Source organism: Anabrus simplex, chromosome 5, assembly GCF_040414725.1.
Source record: "Anabrus simplex isolate iqAnaSimp1 chromosome 5, ASM4041472v1, whole genome shotgun sequence".
Taxonomy (NCBI): domain Eukaryota; kingdom Metazoa; phylum Arthropoda; class Insecta; order Orthoptera; family Tettigoniidae; genus Anabrus; species Anabrus simplex.
In genome coordinates this window covers 65705078-65721970 of record NC_090269.1, presented here as the reverse complement: position 1 = coordinate 65721970, position 16893 = coordinate 65705078, and the positions used below count along the sequence as shown (strand labels likewise).

The window sequence follows — 16893 nt, the reverse complement described above, 5'->3', positions numbered from 1 at the left end:
GCCCAGACAGATCGGCTCTTATCTGCTCTTATCTACTACACGAAAACATTGACTCATACTTTGCAGTTCGCTGGATTACATGAGCCAAGAGCTGTCAGTAGAAGATAATATAAAGTCGCCTGGGTAGTAGTGGAGTTGCTATGATAACTATTGCCTCACCGGCTCTCCTGGTGAAAACCCTTCGCCCCGTGCCTCACCGGGTATATGCATTCTTCTGATCTCCCAACAATACCAATACGAGTTGTTGAAGATAGCATCTCCGGTAACAACGTCACAGACTAAAGATCCACTGACCACTGACGAGAGTGTGTGAGGAAGGTGAATTATTATTGTATTTGTAATAATAAAGACCAATATGAAGATGAAATGAAATCAAATGTCGTATGGCTTTTAGTGCCGGGATATCCCAGGACGGGTTCGACTCGCCAGGTGCAGGTCTTTCTATTTGACTCCCGTAGGCGACCTGCGCGTCGTGATGAGGATGAAATGATGATGAAGAATATGAAGATAATTGCATACGATACTAATTGACTGCTTATACAGGACATTCTTTTTTTTTTTTTTTTTGCTAGGGGCTTTACGTCGCACCGACACAGATAGGCCTTATGGCGACGATGGGATAGGAAAGGCCTAGGAGTTGGAAGGAAGCGGCCGTGGCCTTAATTAAGGTACAGCCCCAGCATTTGCCTGGGGTGAAAATGGGAAACCACGGAAAACCATCTTCAGGGCTGCCGATAGTGGGATTCGAACCTACTATCTCCCGGATGCAAGCTCACAGCCGCGCGCCTCTACGCGCACGGCCAACTCGCCCGGTACAGGACATTCTTGCTCAATCATTTGTGTTTTAGACACCGAATAATTAACATTCCGTTTACAAATATCTGGCTCCCGCATATTATAATCTAGCTTTGTAACACTCCACCCGCATATATTGAATTATTATATAATGCACACTTACATGGGACTGATAACGCCTGATTTATAGCCTAAGTTTTAACTGACACGTTTCTGATACCGAACTATGGTGAAGGTTACAACCTTCCCTTAGGAAATAAAAAAGTAAAACCATCTGTGTACACACTGTAAAGGTCCCTGGAGGAGTAGAAGGTACATCCTTTTGCTGTACGTAACCTTGGAACCAGTTGGGATAGTGTTGTTATTTCCATGCCCAATCGCCTTTGACCCCGGGAATTAACCTGACATTTCTAGTGCACTCTCAGTCATCTCTAGGACCAAGAACCTCTCCACAAGCAAACACACTAATTTCTAAAACGTGCTGACTTCATGTTGCGGAATCTAGCCCATGCCCTTCCGGGCGAAGAGAGTAGATCTTTATTGCCTCGGTGAGGCAACCACCTTCAGTTAAAACATAAGGGTAAATGTTTTTGACAATGGGGGTTGCTCTTAGCTGAACTTTGTAATTCCTTATCGTGAAAATCTAATAGCATACTTTTTCGAAAAACGGGAAGTATTTATTACAGTCTGTTTAATTTCTTAAGTCTTTTATCCTTCAATCAGTATCAAAAGAGACCGATAATCCTACTGATTCTTCTCACATAAAAACACAATCACCTGCACTCAGCCACGACACTGTAACAATTAAATTACAACACACACAATCACAGAGACAAATGATATGTTATATCATATGTTATAAGATACGTTATATCATATTTTACACACACCCTCACACAAGCTCAGAACAACACTGATCTAGTGATAAAGAAGCCAAAGATAAGACATTTTTCTGGACTGCTGTTATATAGGCCTACAGTTCAAACAACTACGTACAAACATACCGCAATGATTTCGTTTTTTTTACATAATTCAGCAATTCAGCCTTATTTAACTGACTTTGTTACATATTTCAGGAGGTTAATAATAATAATAATAATAATAATAATAATAATAATAATAATAATAATAATAATAATAATAATAATAATAATAATAATGGTTTAACGTCCCACTCATAGAGTACTTTTTATGGTTTTTGGGGACGAAGAGGTGCCATTATTTTGTCCAAAAAGGAGTTCTTTAACGTGCCGATAAATCTACCCACACGAGGCTGACGTATTTGAGCGCCTTCAAATACCACCGTACGGAGTCGGGATCGAACCCGGCAACTTGAGCTCAGAAGGCCGACGCTCTACCGCCTGAGCTACGCTGCCCAGGCAGAGGGTTATTATTTTCCTAAATAAAGTCATATAATTCAATACAGCTGTTTTAATGTTATGCAGCAAGAACAAAATTTCTTTAATCGATAACACCTTCTCTTTATTACGTTTATCATACCACTAACTGTTCTCGAGGGAATATACCCTATAAAAATAAACCCCACGGCACTTAACGCCCTTGAAAGGGCTGTGGCCTTCCCAGCGACCGCTGCTTAGCCCGAAGGTCTGCAGATTACGAGGGGCCGTGTGGTCAGCACGACGCATCCTCTCGGCCGTTATTCTGGGCTTTCGAGACCGTGGCCGCCATCTCACCGTCAGATAGCTCCTAAATTCTAATCACGTAGGCTGAGTGGACCTCGAGAGAAAAGTCCCTGACCTGGCCGGGAATCGAACCCGGGACCTCCGGGTGAGAGACAGGCACGCTACCCCTACACCACGGGGCCGGAGAATATACCCTATGCACATTAGCAATATGCCCCTATGTCTATGAGTAACCGAACAAGTGGTTGTGCGGTTCGGGAGATAATGGGTTCGAACCCCGCTGTCGGCAGCCCTGAATATTTTTCCGTTGTTTCCTATTTTCATACCAGGCAAATGCTAAAGCTTTACATTAATTAAGTCTGCGGTCGCTTCATTCCCAGTCCTAGCCCTTTCGTATCCTATCATCACCATAAGACGTTCTGTGTTGGTGTGACATAAAGGAAATTGTACCAAAAAAAATCTATTAATGCAGAAATAGTATATGTAAAATTCAGCTTAAATCAGTTGTTCTGAAAATTGGTCGGGAGATTTCCACGATGGAAAAATAACCGACACCCATTTTACATCAGCTTTCAGACTTTTGTTGCTGTCAGCTTCCTCCCCATCTAAATCTTTTCACACACAACATTTTGTCAAGTTTTGTCAAGCATACTGACTGCGCAAATAACAAAGAGTCCTTAATGGGATAACTTCTTTTTGCAAAATAATATGTACCGACTTTCAATGTTTTCCCCCACTCGTCTACAATCCTCCAGTTTAAATCGCAAAATTATGCCAAAATTATGCAAAACATACATTGTATTTTTTGGGTTTGTTTCTTGAAAGAGTTTACTTTTCTGGTCTCAATGTTCAAACCTTAGTGTCATGTCTTTCTCCAACACTGGTTAATTAATTGCCTAATACAATAAAAACCTCATAAACAGCACTTAAAATTGAATTAGGGAAAGATATATATTATGTTGCCAAAATTTGGGAAATGATATTCTCAACCATTAATTTGTTGTTGTTTTTTTGTTTGTTTGTAGAAGTTCGCCAGGCTATGTGCAGTCAGCCGCCGGTTCGAGGACACTGCAGGGCTCTCCTTCCCAGGTGGCGATATGATGTCGAGACCAAAACCTGTACGGAGTTCAAATTTGGCGGCTGTGACGGCAATGGAAACAACTTCATTTCCGAACAAGAGTGTCTCAATGCGTGTGAAGGTAAGGGAGCAGTACATTTCCGTCCTATACTAAGACTAACACAAACCTGAATAGCATGTTCCAAATCATATCATAGCTTCTGCATGTTCGGTAGCGTATGAACATAAAATTAACAATCCGCAAATACGCCATCAAAGGTCATCATCAGCGTTGAGGTCAAATATAGTACAGGAAGGACTGCATGGCTAGTATTTTAGTCTTTAGTCACCCGCTGTAAGAAATCTCAGTCACTGGAGGTTATATCACTCCCACCACTTGCGATGTACAACTAATTTTGTGCCCCTGTTCAGCTAGGATAGAAAGAAAACCTCGAAGATTTGAACATATTTTTGATGATGATGATGATGATTATTATTATTATTATTATTATTATTATTATTATTATTATTATTATTATTATTATTATTATTATTATTAGATCCCGGGTTTGGTCTGGGGACTGGGTGCTTGTATCGTCCTTAACGTTCCTTTCCTAACACTCTACACTTCCGCAATTCCAATTACACTCAGGTTCCTATCATGTGGTGCAAGTAGGGGCAAGAGATCTCTATAGGTCGACACCCCGAACAAATAGCATTTCAAAAAAAAAAAAATATATATATATATATATATATTACCGAGCTCGATAGCTGCAGTCGCTTAATTGCGGCCAGTATCCAGTATTCGGGAGATCGTGGGTTCGAACCCCACTGTCGGCAGCCCTGAAGATGGTTTTCCGTGGTTTCCCATTTTCACACCAGGCAAATGCTGGGGCTGTACCTTAATTAAGGCCACGGCCGCTTCCTTCCCACTCCTAGCCCTTCCCTGTCCCATCGTCGCCATAAGACCTATCTGTGTCGGTGCGACGTAAAGCAAATAACAAAAAAAAAAAAAAAATATTAACTGCTCTAAAATCCAGGCTCTAAATATTATAGTTCTACTTATAACATTTTTATTAATGTTATTATTATACAGTACTACCTGATAAAGCACTGTATTATTATTATTATTATTATTATTATTATTATTATTATTATTATTATTATTATTATTATTATTATTATTATTATTACATGGGTAAAATATCGGTCGTGTTTCAGTCTTTATTATTGCTGCCAAATTGTTACTTCATATGTTAATATAACTGTCTCAACATTGTTCACGTAGGCATATACACAACTTAGAAACTATTTCGTACTTTCTTCTAGAATATAGCTAAGAATCGCCGCAGAAATTCTTACTGTAAGCAAACCTCTAACTTCTTCGAGACAAATACGCTGCAGTACTCTCCAACATTTCAGTGTGCTAAACCACAGAAACTGAGATAATGCCTATCGTAGCGTAAATATCTTAAATTTCCTTTTCTTCCTGTATTGTTTGTTGGTCACAGAAATCTATCAGAATTTTCCTACCAGTACCCTTCGAATGTCCAATGATATTGTACGGTATTGCGTTTATATCAAGTACTGCTTACGTAATTGTCGCAAGCAATCGGCTACTTGGCACTGGGATGAAGTTTATACGAAACTAAACACCGTAATTAAAAAGGTGTAAACCTTCGATTTTTACATGCATATGTTTCATGGCTGGGGGTCATTCGGAAATTTGAGCCCAGAAATTAGCGATACAAAATGTGTGATGTGATCTTACCTAGTAACTGTGCCGGCTGCGATGTGAAATACTGGTGGATGACCATGAGTGAGAGACGTATTTTCAAAGAGGGGTGTTAGAGTACAGACCTTCGACGTGATATTGCAGCCTGTGATGTGAAGTATTGATGGATAACCATGACTGAGAAACATATAAAGGCTTTTTATCAAAGAGGCTTCATCTCATCATTCTATCATCTCATGAGTGGTTGTTTCCTAAGCCCTCAACTGAATCATACACTTGTCAACTACAAATTACACACAGATGTCTCTGACAAACGATTCGTTATTTGCAGATAGTTAATCATTATAAAGTTAAGTTTCATTTATTGAGAGACATGTTTTTGATCATTTGATTCTACCACAGGGAAATTTGACACCATTGTAAATTAAAATAATATCAACTTTTTACTACGTGATACATTGCTGTCTCCTCATCGCCTGTACAGTGTAATTGGAAGTGAATCATGCAGCAATTTAACAATCATCTTTAAAATAATATCACATGTACACTTCGATTATATTCAAATATATCGATTTTGTTCAATGGAGCGGGAAAATTCATACACAGTTATCTGCATTGAGTGGAACTATATTTATACGAATGATTATATTATATAAGGTAACATGGCAAGAAGATGTTAGGTCTACCAAACAGTGTGTCGCAAACTCAGAGGGAAAATTCTTGAGTTCACCTAACACCTGATATGAACATAACAGAATCAGTTGATTTCAAGCCTCCGTGGCTCAGGTGACAGCACGCCGGCCTCTCACCGCTGGATACCGTGATTTAAATCCCGGTCACTCGATGTGAGATTTGTGCTGGACAAAGCGGAGGCAGGACAGGTTTTTCTCCAGGTACTCCGGTTTTTCCTGTCGTCTTTCATTCAAGGAACACTTTCTATTAACATTTCATCTGTCAGTCAATCATTGCCCCAGAGGAGTGCGACAGGTTTCGGCAGCCGGAACATTTCCTATCCTCGCCGCTAGATTGGGCCTTCATTCATTCCATTCTTGACCCGGTCGGCCAACGGCCTTAGCCGTGTTGAAACACCGGATCCCGTGAGATCTCCTAAGTTAAGCAACATTGGGCGTGGTCAAGATTTGGATGGGTTGTCACGCGCTGTTGGTGGGGGGTAAGGGATTAGAGGAGCGCAAAAGGAACTGGCCACTCTACCGCACGAAACTCCGGCTCAGGCACACCTCCGCGGAGGTTCGGACCTGCAGAATACACCCTTACGTGACCTTGACCCGGTCGAACGGTCGAATGACTAGAAACAGGCTGTGGATTTTCAGTCAGTTGATTTCCCTTTTTTTTTTTTAATTGACCTCCGGTTACTTTTACTTCCACTATAGTACTCTCAAAATTATGAGATGAAGGCTTCTAGCACTGCCACATCCAAATGGTAATGTACTGGCTTCCTTTATTCAATATTAGAGATAAAAATATCTCTGCACAGGCAGTTGATACTTAAGAATTCTTTAAGTAGAGAGACCCGTGTCTATGCTTTCTTATGGACACAATAAATCATCTTACAGAAAGAATTTCTCAATAACATTACAATCTGCTTTACGTCGCACCGACACAGATAGGTCTTATGGCGATGATGGGATAGGAAAGGGCTAGGAGCGGGAAGGAAGCGGCCGTGACCTTAATTAAGGCACAGTGCCACAATTTGCCTGGTGTAAAAATGGAAATCAACGGAAAACCATCTTCAGGGCTGTCGACAGTGGGGTTCGAACCCACTATCTCCCGAATGCAAGCTCACAGCTGCGCGTCCCTAACCGCGCGGCCGACTCGCTCGGTCCTATAACATTAAATCCCTTACGATCGACTAGTAATGTAAATAAGGAATCACTTCTCCCCCGTGGTGATTTTCTTCCATACCATACAAACACCATCGGACATGAACTCTAAGGTTGTCTAGGACAAGCGTCATCACGTATTTGCTCTAGGGAGCCGGTGTTACTTGCTCCGCTCGGGATGGGTGTTTGTCACGTGACAAGAGAGCAGCAGTCAGGCGGGTTGCATACCGTGGTCGTACTGTACTTGCGCCACTGGCCTTCAGTACATACTACGTCATGCACTTCCCCTACTTCTTCCCCTACTTGCTCTCTAAGCTGCTCTCGTTCCTCGAGAGCGGGGAGCAAACTGGCTCCGAAGGCATTTCGCTCTCGATTGACGATACCTGGTCTAGGAAGTAGAGAAGTGACTACGGATGGAAAGGCTGCCGGCTCCGTTCGATGAAATCTTAAGACGAGATGGTGTCTCGGTACATCTGAGCTCGAGCTATTTACACTAATAATGTTATTGGTTTTAAGTCCCAGTAACTACTTTTACGGTTTTCGGAGACGCCGATTTACCTGAATTTTGTCCCGCAGGATTTATTTAAATACCACCGAACTCAGTCGACATCGAACCAACTTGAGCTCAGAAGACCAGCGTTCTGCCTTCCGAGCTACTCATATCGGCAGAAGAAAATTTTTATCATATGGAAAGTTAGAGAGAATACGCGGAAATGCTCTTAATTTCGAAAATCTCGGACATTTGAAAAGCACCCATGGGTAACAAACGTTATCAGATAAGCGACTCAGAATCAGAGGTAGAACAAAATTCAAGCTCAGTCCATCAACTACTCAGAAAGACCCAGGCAGAGTGGCCTTTCGTGTTGAATGTACACCACTATCACATCGATGTTAGTTAATTCCTCCACCACTAGTCTGCAAATGATCACACGTATCTCCCAGTTGAGCATTGCTCTTGAAGAGAACAGAACCTATTATAATAATATACAGTATAAGATCCAAAACACAAAAGTCTAAAGTCAAAAAGGAAGTAAATTATGCATTTGTTCACATCATTCAACCTTTGATTCACATTGTTTTTCTCTCAGGATATTACGAAAGAAAATTATAGATGTGTGATCACAATAAGTTTTAAAGATGAAGAAAATCAGAAAGAAAAAAAAAATCAGCTCATCATCTTCTACTTACCCGCAAGGATTACTAATTTTTGGTGTGATGTGTTACCAGATAATTGTGGTACACAGAGATTATGTCGTGGTAATCTCGACATCCATGTGTCACATGTCGCAACAATGACTGAGTGTCTAACGCTTGTTGGCAACAATGCGGACGGTAACATACTCGCCTCAGCAATGCTTGTCGAAGGTCTTCTTCGTGTCTCGCATGTGAGGGTAGCATAATGTAACAACCCAGGTTGTTATTTTAGCTCCAGATAGGTAACAGTGTAGTATATGGCGTCCAGGCAAACTTTGTAGGGTTTCCATTGCCTTACCGATTCTCTAATGTAAACGATTCTATCGGTACTAACGTAGTATCCCAGACGCGAATATTTGCATATGGTCAATACGTTTAACATAATATGGTATTACAATTAACACAATTATCTACCTAATGACAGCATAATTGGTCGTACACATGCTTAAAGTGAACGTAGGATGCACGCTGATAAAATCAACTTAGATTATTGTGCATGTCTTCTTTAAAAAAATGTGGTTCAAAACATCATAACGCTTAAAAATGAAAAACCACGCATCACACAAAAGTGCATATAATAAAAATTATGTAAATAACCTCTGTGCATGGCTTAATTTTATGTCGAAGTGATTCACATATTAACCACCACGGCAGTTAATCAAGATTAATCATTTATTAACAGGTGACGCATGGATTGCATGCAAATGAAATTTACTGTCTTCAAATTCGTGCCCTATAATCTTAATGCATTGTACATCTATTTCTATTTTCAGGTGTATAAACATATCCACATCAGCAGAATCATCTCTCATCATCCAGGCTTTATTTAACTTATTAGAATCATCTTTATCATCCTCATCATTCGTTGTCATCATCCTTACCAGATGAAGAATAATCGGCGAACAGTGGTTCAACCATAGGGGCGTAAATTTTCCCTTCACAATCGCTATTGCAGTTTGATAATAACTGAGAAATAACAATTGTAGTCTTGTAAAAAATGTAGAATTATGTGTTTGTCCAAATAGAGTTTAATGACAATCATGAAACTGACGTTCCTTTAACATTTCTTATAAGACTGAAAATTGGTGAACGTTATTTAACTGGTTAAAATTTCACGCCTAACTATTCTACTTTCAAAATCCTGTTAACTACGATTTCCCAAAATCACAAATCCAGTCATGTTCATGTGACTCATTGTATTATAGAATAGTATTACGCAACTGAATTGAAATTATAATGTATTTTGTTGTATGTAAGTTTTAGAAATAAAGTTTTAATTTATATGTTCTCATTCTATGTTTCTAAGCATTATTTTTAACTTAGAATTGTCACAAAATATAACATCTAAATTATATGTCAATTCTTTTAGTCTAAACTGTTGTACTCTTACCGTACTTTTAAGTATTCGTTAAGGCACACAATTATAAATGCCAGTAGACACAATGGCGTGTTATGTAATATAATCACTGCGTCGCCGTATTGACGAGATCACAGGTACTAATTAATTCCTGTGAGAATCAGTCATTTCAAAGGTATTTTAGTGTTATTATTTCGTATTTTTACCAATCTGACGCTGTAGAAAATCATGTTAGAGGAACGAGACGTACTCGAGAGTCTAGGATACTTTTAAAAATCTCAATAGCTTAAAGATTCGGAATTATGCAGTCAAATTACGTCCTGTTATATCAAATTACGTCCTATTATATCAAATTGTATTTATCACAAAAGTACTACATAGTTGTAAGGTATAGCTGAAAGTAATGGAGCATTTTCACAAAGACATACAGCATGTTAGATAACAGAATAACAGTGTAAACGGTTCGCGAGTATTTATATAAATAGTACATGCATATAATATCACACGCAACAAAAATACGCTCAATATCTATAAATGCACATACACAAATACAGTATGTATAAAGGAAATTGTAAAGCTTATAATTGAAATGTCCTAAAGAAACGGTAAATATGGGGTAGACTGTTACACTATGAGGGAAGAGATATTTAGACATCAGTACAATTAAAAACTGTCTGAGTCCATGGCTGAATGGTCAACGTCATGGCCTTCGGTCCTTGAGGCCCTCAGGTTCGATTCCCGGCCGGGTTGAGAGGTATAAATCGTAAAAGATTAATTTCCTTGGTTCAGGGACAGAGCGTTTATGTGCTCTACCCAACATTCCTGAAACTCATATACCACACACAGCACTTACTCCGTCATAATAACACGCAGTTTCCTATACACGGCAGAAGCAGGCTAGGCTAGCAACATGAAGTTACTATTAAATTAATTGTCCGCCTCCACAGCTAAATGGCTAGCGTACTGGCCTTTGGTCCAAGGGTCCCGGATTCGATTTCCGGCTAGGTCGTGGATTGTAACCTTCATTGGTTAATTTCGATGGCTTAGGGGCTGGGTGTGTGTGCTGCCTTCATCATTAGAATTCATCATAGGCAGGGCTCCCTCCTCATAGACGCGTAGGTCACCTGTAGGGCGTCAACTCGAAAGACCTGCACCAGGCCTCTTTGGAGGCCAAATGCCATTCAGCTTTTACTTCCATTAATTAAATGAATTGATATTATGGATTAATTTGTAATGCAATGAAGTTAAATTGTCGAAAGTGTTCCTCACAAATGAATACTGGTATTTTTGGATAAGAAAAATGAAGGATAAAAGCAAATGATTTTAACTTGTCGTGCAGTTTTCGCAGTTTATCTTACTGATATTTATGCAGAAACAATGATGTAGGCCTACTAGTACAGTACTTATTATTTACCAGAGCCTTAAGACTATTTGTAATAGTGCTTAGTTTAGACCCTGTATTCTTCATTCACCTCTCTTTCTGTTAAATTTTATGTTATTTATTGTTATCAATTCCCTTAGTCTTTAAATGGTCTATTTGAATGTTAATACAAATTTATACACTTTTATTGAAGAGAGAACGTTTGACATCAAGTATTTCCTAGATTGCCATATAGTAGTTTTATGAACCAACTTCAACAGATTTTGGTGTAATTTTAAGGATCCTTCTTTCCTGTTAAAAAAAAAGTAGTAGGTACTCTCTAACCGGTTTTTTATTTTCGTTTAAATATTTGTTTTCCATAATGTTTTTGATTATTAGACCAAATTTAATTATAATTTTGTTAGGATGAGACGGCTTGGCATTGATTTCTGGTGTATTTCCCCCTTCAAATTGCTAAAATGAAAAGAAATTAACATTCGAATTTGCTTATAAAGACTTGGAGAAAGCAGTAAAGATAGATGGCACAGGTCATACCCTCAGCCCCACGCCGCACGGCAGATTTACAATAAATACAATATAGATATTGTGTTTGTTTACTGTAATATTTTAGTACAACCAACGTGGCGGCCGCGCGTGTCCACTGGCTTCAATTTAGGTAGTACATTAGCGATGCTATACTATTCTGTGCTCGCTGGTCTGCTTTAGCTTTGACTGAGTGAGTTGGCCGCGTGATTTGAGTCATGTATCTGTGAGTTTTCATTCGGGAAATGGTGGGTTCAAATCCCACTGTCGGCAGACCTGAAGGTGGCCTTCCGTAATTTCCCATTTTCACACCAGGCAAATTTTGGAACTGTACCTTAATTAAGGTCTCGATCGCTTCCTTTCCAGCGCCAGCCCTGTCCTATGACCTGCCTGTGTCGATGCAACGTACAACAAATAGCGAAAAAAAAAAAATATGTTCATGCAGTTATAGGAATACCACTAAACGTGTTGGCATTGCTATAAAGATGTGTACTACGAAATATGAGGTGAGTAGTAGATTTCCACTGCTTTCCTTACGGGGCCAAAAGTGCTATTGTAACACGACCAACCCTATAAGGTAGAATCTTTCATAACATCGAGATGTTTTTATTGAACACAACTCCCATATCGCCACAGCCACGAATAAGGCCAAGACTTAAGTGGAAGCTGTATTTTGTTCTGCCCTATACCGAGATTTTTTTTTTTGCTAGTGGCTTTACGTCGCACCGACACAGTTAGGTCTTATGGCGACGATGGGACAGGAAGGAGCTTGGAGTGGGAAGAGAGTGGCCGTGGCCTTAATTAAGGTACAGTCCCAGCATTTTCCTGTGTGAAAATGGGAAACCACGGAAAAGCATCTTCAGGGCTGCCGACAGTGGGGTTAGAACCCACTATCTCCCGAACACTGGACACTGCCCGCACTTAAGCGACTGCAGCTATCGAGCTCGGTCCTATACGAAGAGAACAGACACAAAAATACAGCATCTACTAAGAAATACCAACCGGTCGATTACTGTGAGAGTACAATCTTAATGTGTTATTTGATATGTACTAGTAGTGTAGTTCTCCAATATTACATTAAGTGATCATTGGATTATTGCTTCTCCTAAGAACACGAAATACGGTATTTCATTGAAGAGAGCACCCGGTTCGTTCCCCAAAGTAAGAGAGAATCTGAACCTATGGGTCAATAGTTCTTTTAAAGTAAGAAACTAGGGAAGAGTTTATAAGAGTTTGATAAAGAGGACATTGGTGGAAAGAGAAAAGGCAGCTCAATTCAGCCCACGAGCCACCACGGACAAAATACTCCGATAGTGTCATCAGAATGGAAAAGTAACCAACTATCAACAAACTGCAGATAACGTTAAAGGAACACAGAATGCCCTCTGTTCACAATGTTAAATAATGTCACCAGAAATGCGAAATTGAAGTATTATTGATATATGAAAAAGTCCGATGAATGAATTAATTACTTGTCTGAAGTCAAAATAGTACGAACATTTCTGCTAGTGTCAAAAATTACCAACATCCTCCGTTGATCTGGGAAGCAAAATATACAAGAACCGGGGATCGATGCAGAGCTTCGGAACAAGAGCGAACGCAATATTTTATCCTGGGAGCCGCTTCGGATGCAGTCACTGATTAACCGATGCAGCTCTCTATAAGTCGATGTTAAGTAAAACAGAGAAAGAAAGGAAGAAAAAAGAAACAAGTTTTCCGTTTGCGAAAATCAAATAATCATAAATATGTCTCTCGTTCATGGCCATCCATCAACGGCTGCTAATTTCAGATGGCCACCAGCAAAGTTGCTAGGTAACAGGTTACACATCTGTCGCACATTTTGTCGCGTCAAGTTACACAAATTTTCAGTTGGCACCCAGCCAATAAGACATACTTTTGTCAAAATGTAAACTTTCCCTTTTGCAATAGCTAATGATCATGAATCTTTAAATGCAAACACTCAAATATTGATAACGAACGATTTATTTCCATCATTTCACAGAGATGTGTATAGAGGTTATTTTTCAACACAGTCCATTTATAGAAATCTACAGCCCGTGCACATCTGAAGGTCACTGTTGCTTGGTAAAACATTCAGTGACGTCACTTTATGTCACATCACGCAAATATTCGGATAATCCTCAGCAATAAGACATATTCATGTAAAAGTAATCTGTAATTATAAAAGGAAGTGTCTGTCTGTCTGTCTGTCTGTCTGTCTGTCTGTCTGTCTGTCTGTCTGTCTGTCTGTCTGTCTGTCTGTCTGTCTGTGCGCGATGTCCAGCAAAATCTACAGCACTGAGATATCTGAAATTTTGAACATAGGTCGATGAAAAGGGGTCCGAATGCACCTCGAAGCCGGAATTTTCATTTTCGCTTTCGTTGGTGAGTTATGAACGAAAAACCATCGGAAAACGTGCGTTGGGATATGACAATCCAAGGTGCTGTCACCAAGATTAAATGCATCGAGACGCTGTCGCTAGGCAACGTACGTAAGATAGGTACAGAATACAGTATTCAAGGAGCCATTTTACGTCCAGGGCGTAGGAAACCGTTTTTGGTCTTATATGGTGTGAGGGCATATGACGCTGTTGATGCTCTGCGATGAACACGGCTCTGAACCTGATGACGAATATTATTGAAGCCACCATCATTACTGAGCATGCTGCGGACGAAGTAGTATTCCTCGGACTGTAAGTCCATTGAGTAGGAAGCCATTTTCGGTCCGCGACACGAGGAGCCCTCAGCCCGTAATATTCGGAAGTGTTTGGGTACATGTGTGCGAAGCCCAGTCAAATCTACGGCACACAGAGATCTGAAATTTTGACATGGGATAATCGCTTAAAGTTGTAGGACTCCATCTTCGAAAACGGTGCTTTTGCCATTGTCAACTGTTCGTGGACTGTTCAAGAGTACGAAAGGCAAACACAATACAGTATACATCTTACCTCCGAAGCTCTATAAGGAAACAATATATTTTGTATTATATAACATGGTCTTTTACATGGTGTTAATATTATTTGTACCATCCATCAACCCGGTATCTTAAGCATTGAAAGTAACAATATAATAAAAATAAAATAATGTATTTCATGCAATTTACGTCAAAACTATGTGAGTTAATAAATATAATGTTTTAATTTGCTTTCAAATAAATAGTTTAGAAACATTTAACAGTTCAGTTAATAAACGCGGGCAAAGCCGCGGGCACATGCTAGTATTCAATAATCGTATCGTATGTGAACGAGCAGATTTCAGAGCTCCTCTGGGAAACATTCTACCTATGTATAGTTGGCAACTGACGCAGATGAAAAACACACAGTTCGTTCTAATTCAACAAACTGTGTTCAACAACGATAAAGATAACACACTCTGCCGGGGCACACGTTAATGATCTGTTATATAGCGATTACATTCCCATCTCTGTCACGTGCGTTTACCTACGCTTCAATTTAAATGGCCTTTGAGTCAATTTAAATACTACTGAGTAAATACAAAATGAAAACACTGCGGTGGATCAAGTATGCATTGACTAAATCCTCATATGTATCAACAAGGTAACACGTGAGTGCGAGTGTAGTTTGTGCATTAGAGGGTGAATGTTCATCTCCGGACATGTGGGTAACGTTCGTACTGGACGTTATAAAATGTTTCGGAAATCACATGGTGAGAACTAAATTAAAGAGAACACTGTGTGTTCTAATTTAACTGATGAAATTAATGAATAATATTGAACATAGTCCTGCGTGTTGAAGAAAACTATCTATATATATAAAATGAGAGTTTTGTCTGTACATTGCTCACAATTCAAAAAGGATGGTATTTCTGTATCGATCGTGTCCATAGTAACAAGGAAATACACTTTTTTAATTTTCCGTAATTTCTGTCTGTCTGTCTGTCTGTCTGTCTGTCTGTCTGTATGTATGTATGTATGTATGTATGTACACGCATCACGAGAAAACGGCTGAAGACAATTTTTAAAAAATCGGTATGTAAACTCGGAAAATAAGTCGCTACAATCTAGGCCATAAATAATTTTAATCACGCTGAGAGAAATGGTAGTTTAGGGGAAGGCCTAAAATTTAATTCTCAAATATTTATGTTATTATTAGTGGTCCTGTCTTAATGAAAATCGGTATTCAAAGTCGGAAAATAAGTCGCTACAATCTAGGCTATAAATAATCTTATTCGCACTGAAAGAAATTGTAGTTTAGGGGAAGACCTGAACTTAAATTCTCAAATGTTTATGTTATTAGTGGCCCTATCTTAATGAAAATCCGTATGCAAAGTAGGGAAATAAGTCGCTACAATCTAGGCTATGAATAATTTTATTCACGCTGAGTGGAATGGTAGTTTAGGGTAAGGCCTAAAATTTAATTCCCAAATATTTGTGTTACTAGTGGTCCTATCGACAAATACTACATTACTTAAGTTATATAGTATTAAATTTCGGATCATTTATGTCTTAACCACTTTTACCGTACCGGCTATGATAACAGAGATATTCATGAATTTGGATTTTTTTTTTTTTTGCAAAGTCCATATCAGCTTAAGTCACGAGAAAATGGGTAGACAGAATTTAATTAAAATCGTTATGTAAAGTCACGGAATAAGGAACTACAGTCTACGCTACAAATAATTGCGTAAGACGCCCTAATATCACAGTCGAAAGAAAACTAAATGTGAAGGTCTAAAACAACAATACAACATTGACCATTGTTTGTTGTGATGGGCTTTGTGTCTGCTGTTGCCAGTCATGCCCGATAGATGGGATTATTGCTGTATATCGAGTATTTTATAAAATTTAATTTACGTCACACCGACACAGATAGGTATTATGGCGACAATGGGATAGGAAAGGGCTGGGAGTGGAAAGGAAGCGGCCCTGGCGTTAATTACGGTACATCCCCAGCATTTGCGTGGAGTGAAAATGGGAGGCCATGGGAAACCATCTTCAGGGCTGTCGACAATGGTTTTCGAACCCACTATCTCCCGAATGCAAACTCACAGCTGCGCGCCCCTAACCGCACAGCTAACTCGCCCGGTCGAACCGAGTATAACAGCCTGCCTGAATATTGGCGGGAAGTAGCTGGGGAGTTAGCTAACTTTCTTCTTAAGCATGCCATTCCTCTGGTTCATACATTTTTTGACACTACTGGTACGTAACAAAGTGGTTCATCATAGCATTCGAGCTATTCATTCCCTACCGGGACAGTGGCAGAGGAGTGTTCGCGGCTGTCTTCGGCCTGGTCATACCACCACTACAACTTTGGACTGTTAGATCGGCATCGTAGTACCGTTCGTTGAAAGTGAAAAAATGTGCGGTTTTCCATTTTAGCGAGTATTTTATATGATAACATTGCTTTTA

At 39.5% G+C, this 16893-nt stretch overlaps 1 protein-coding gene across 1 annotated transcript in view; it reads left to right on the top strand.

Annotated features, from left to right (window-relative positions):
- Window positions 1-9556, top strand: part of LOC136874404 (kunitz-type serine protease inhibitor A) — a 51288-nt gene extending 41732 nt beyond the window's left edge. The window contains exons 4-5 of the mRNA XM_067148037.2: window positions 3464-3637; window positions 9039-9556. Coding sequence (XP_067004138.2) covers window positions 3464-3637; window positions 9039-9046 — 182 coding nt within the window. The 3' untranslated portion in view covers window positions 9047-9556. The remainder of the gene's footprint in view (window positions 1-3463; window positions 3638-9038) is intronic.
- Window positions 9557-16893: the final 7337 nt, after the last annotated feature.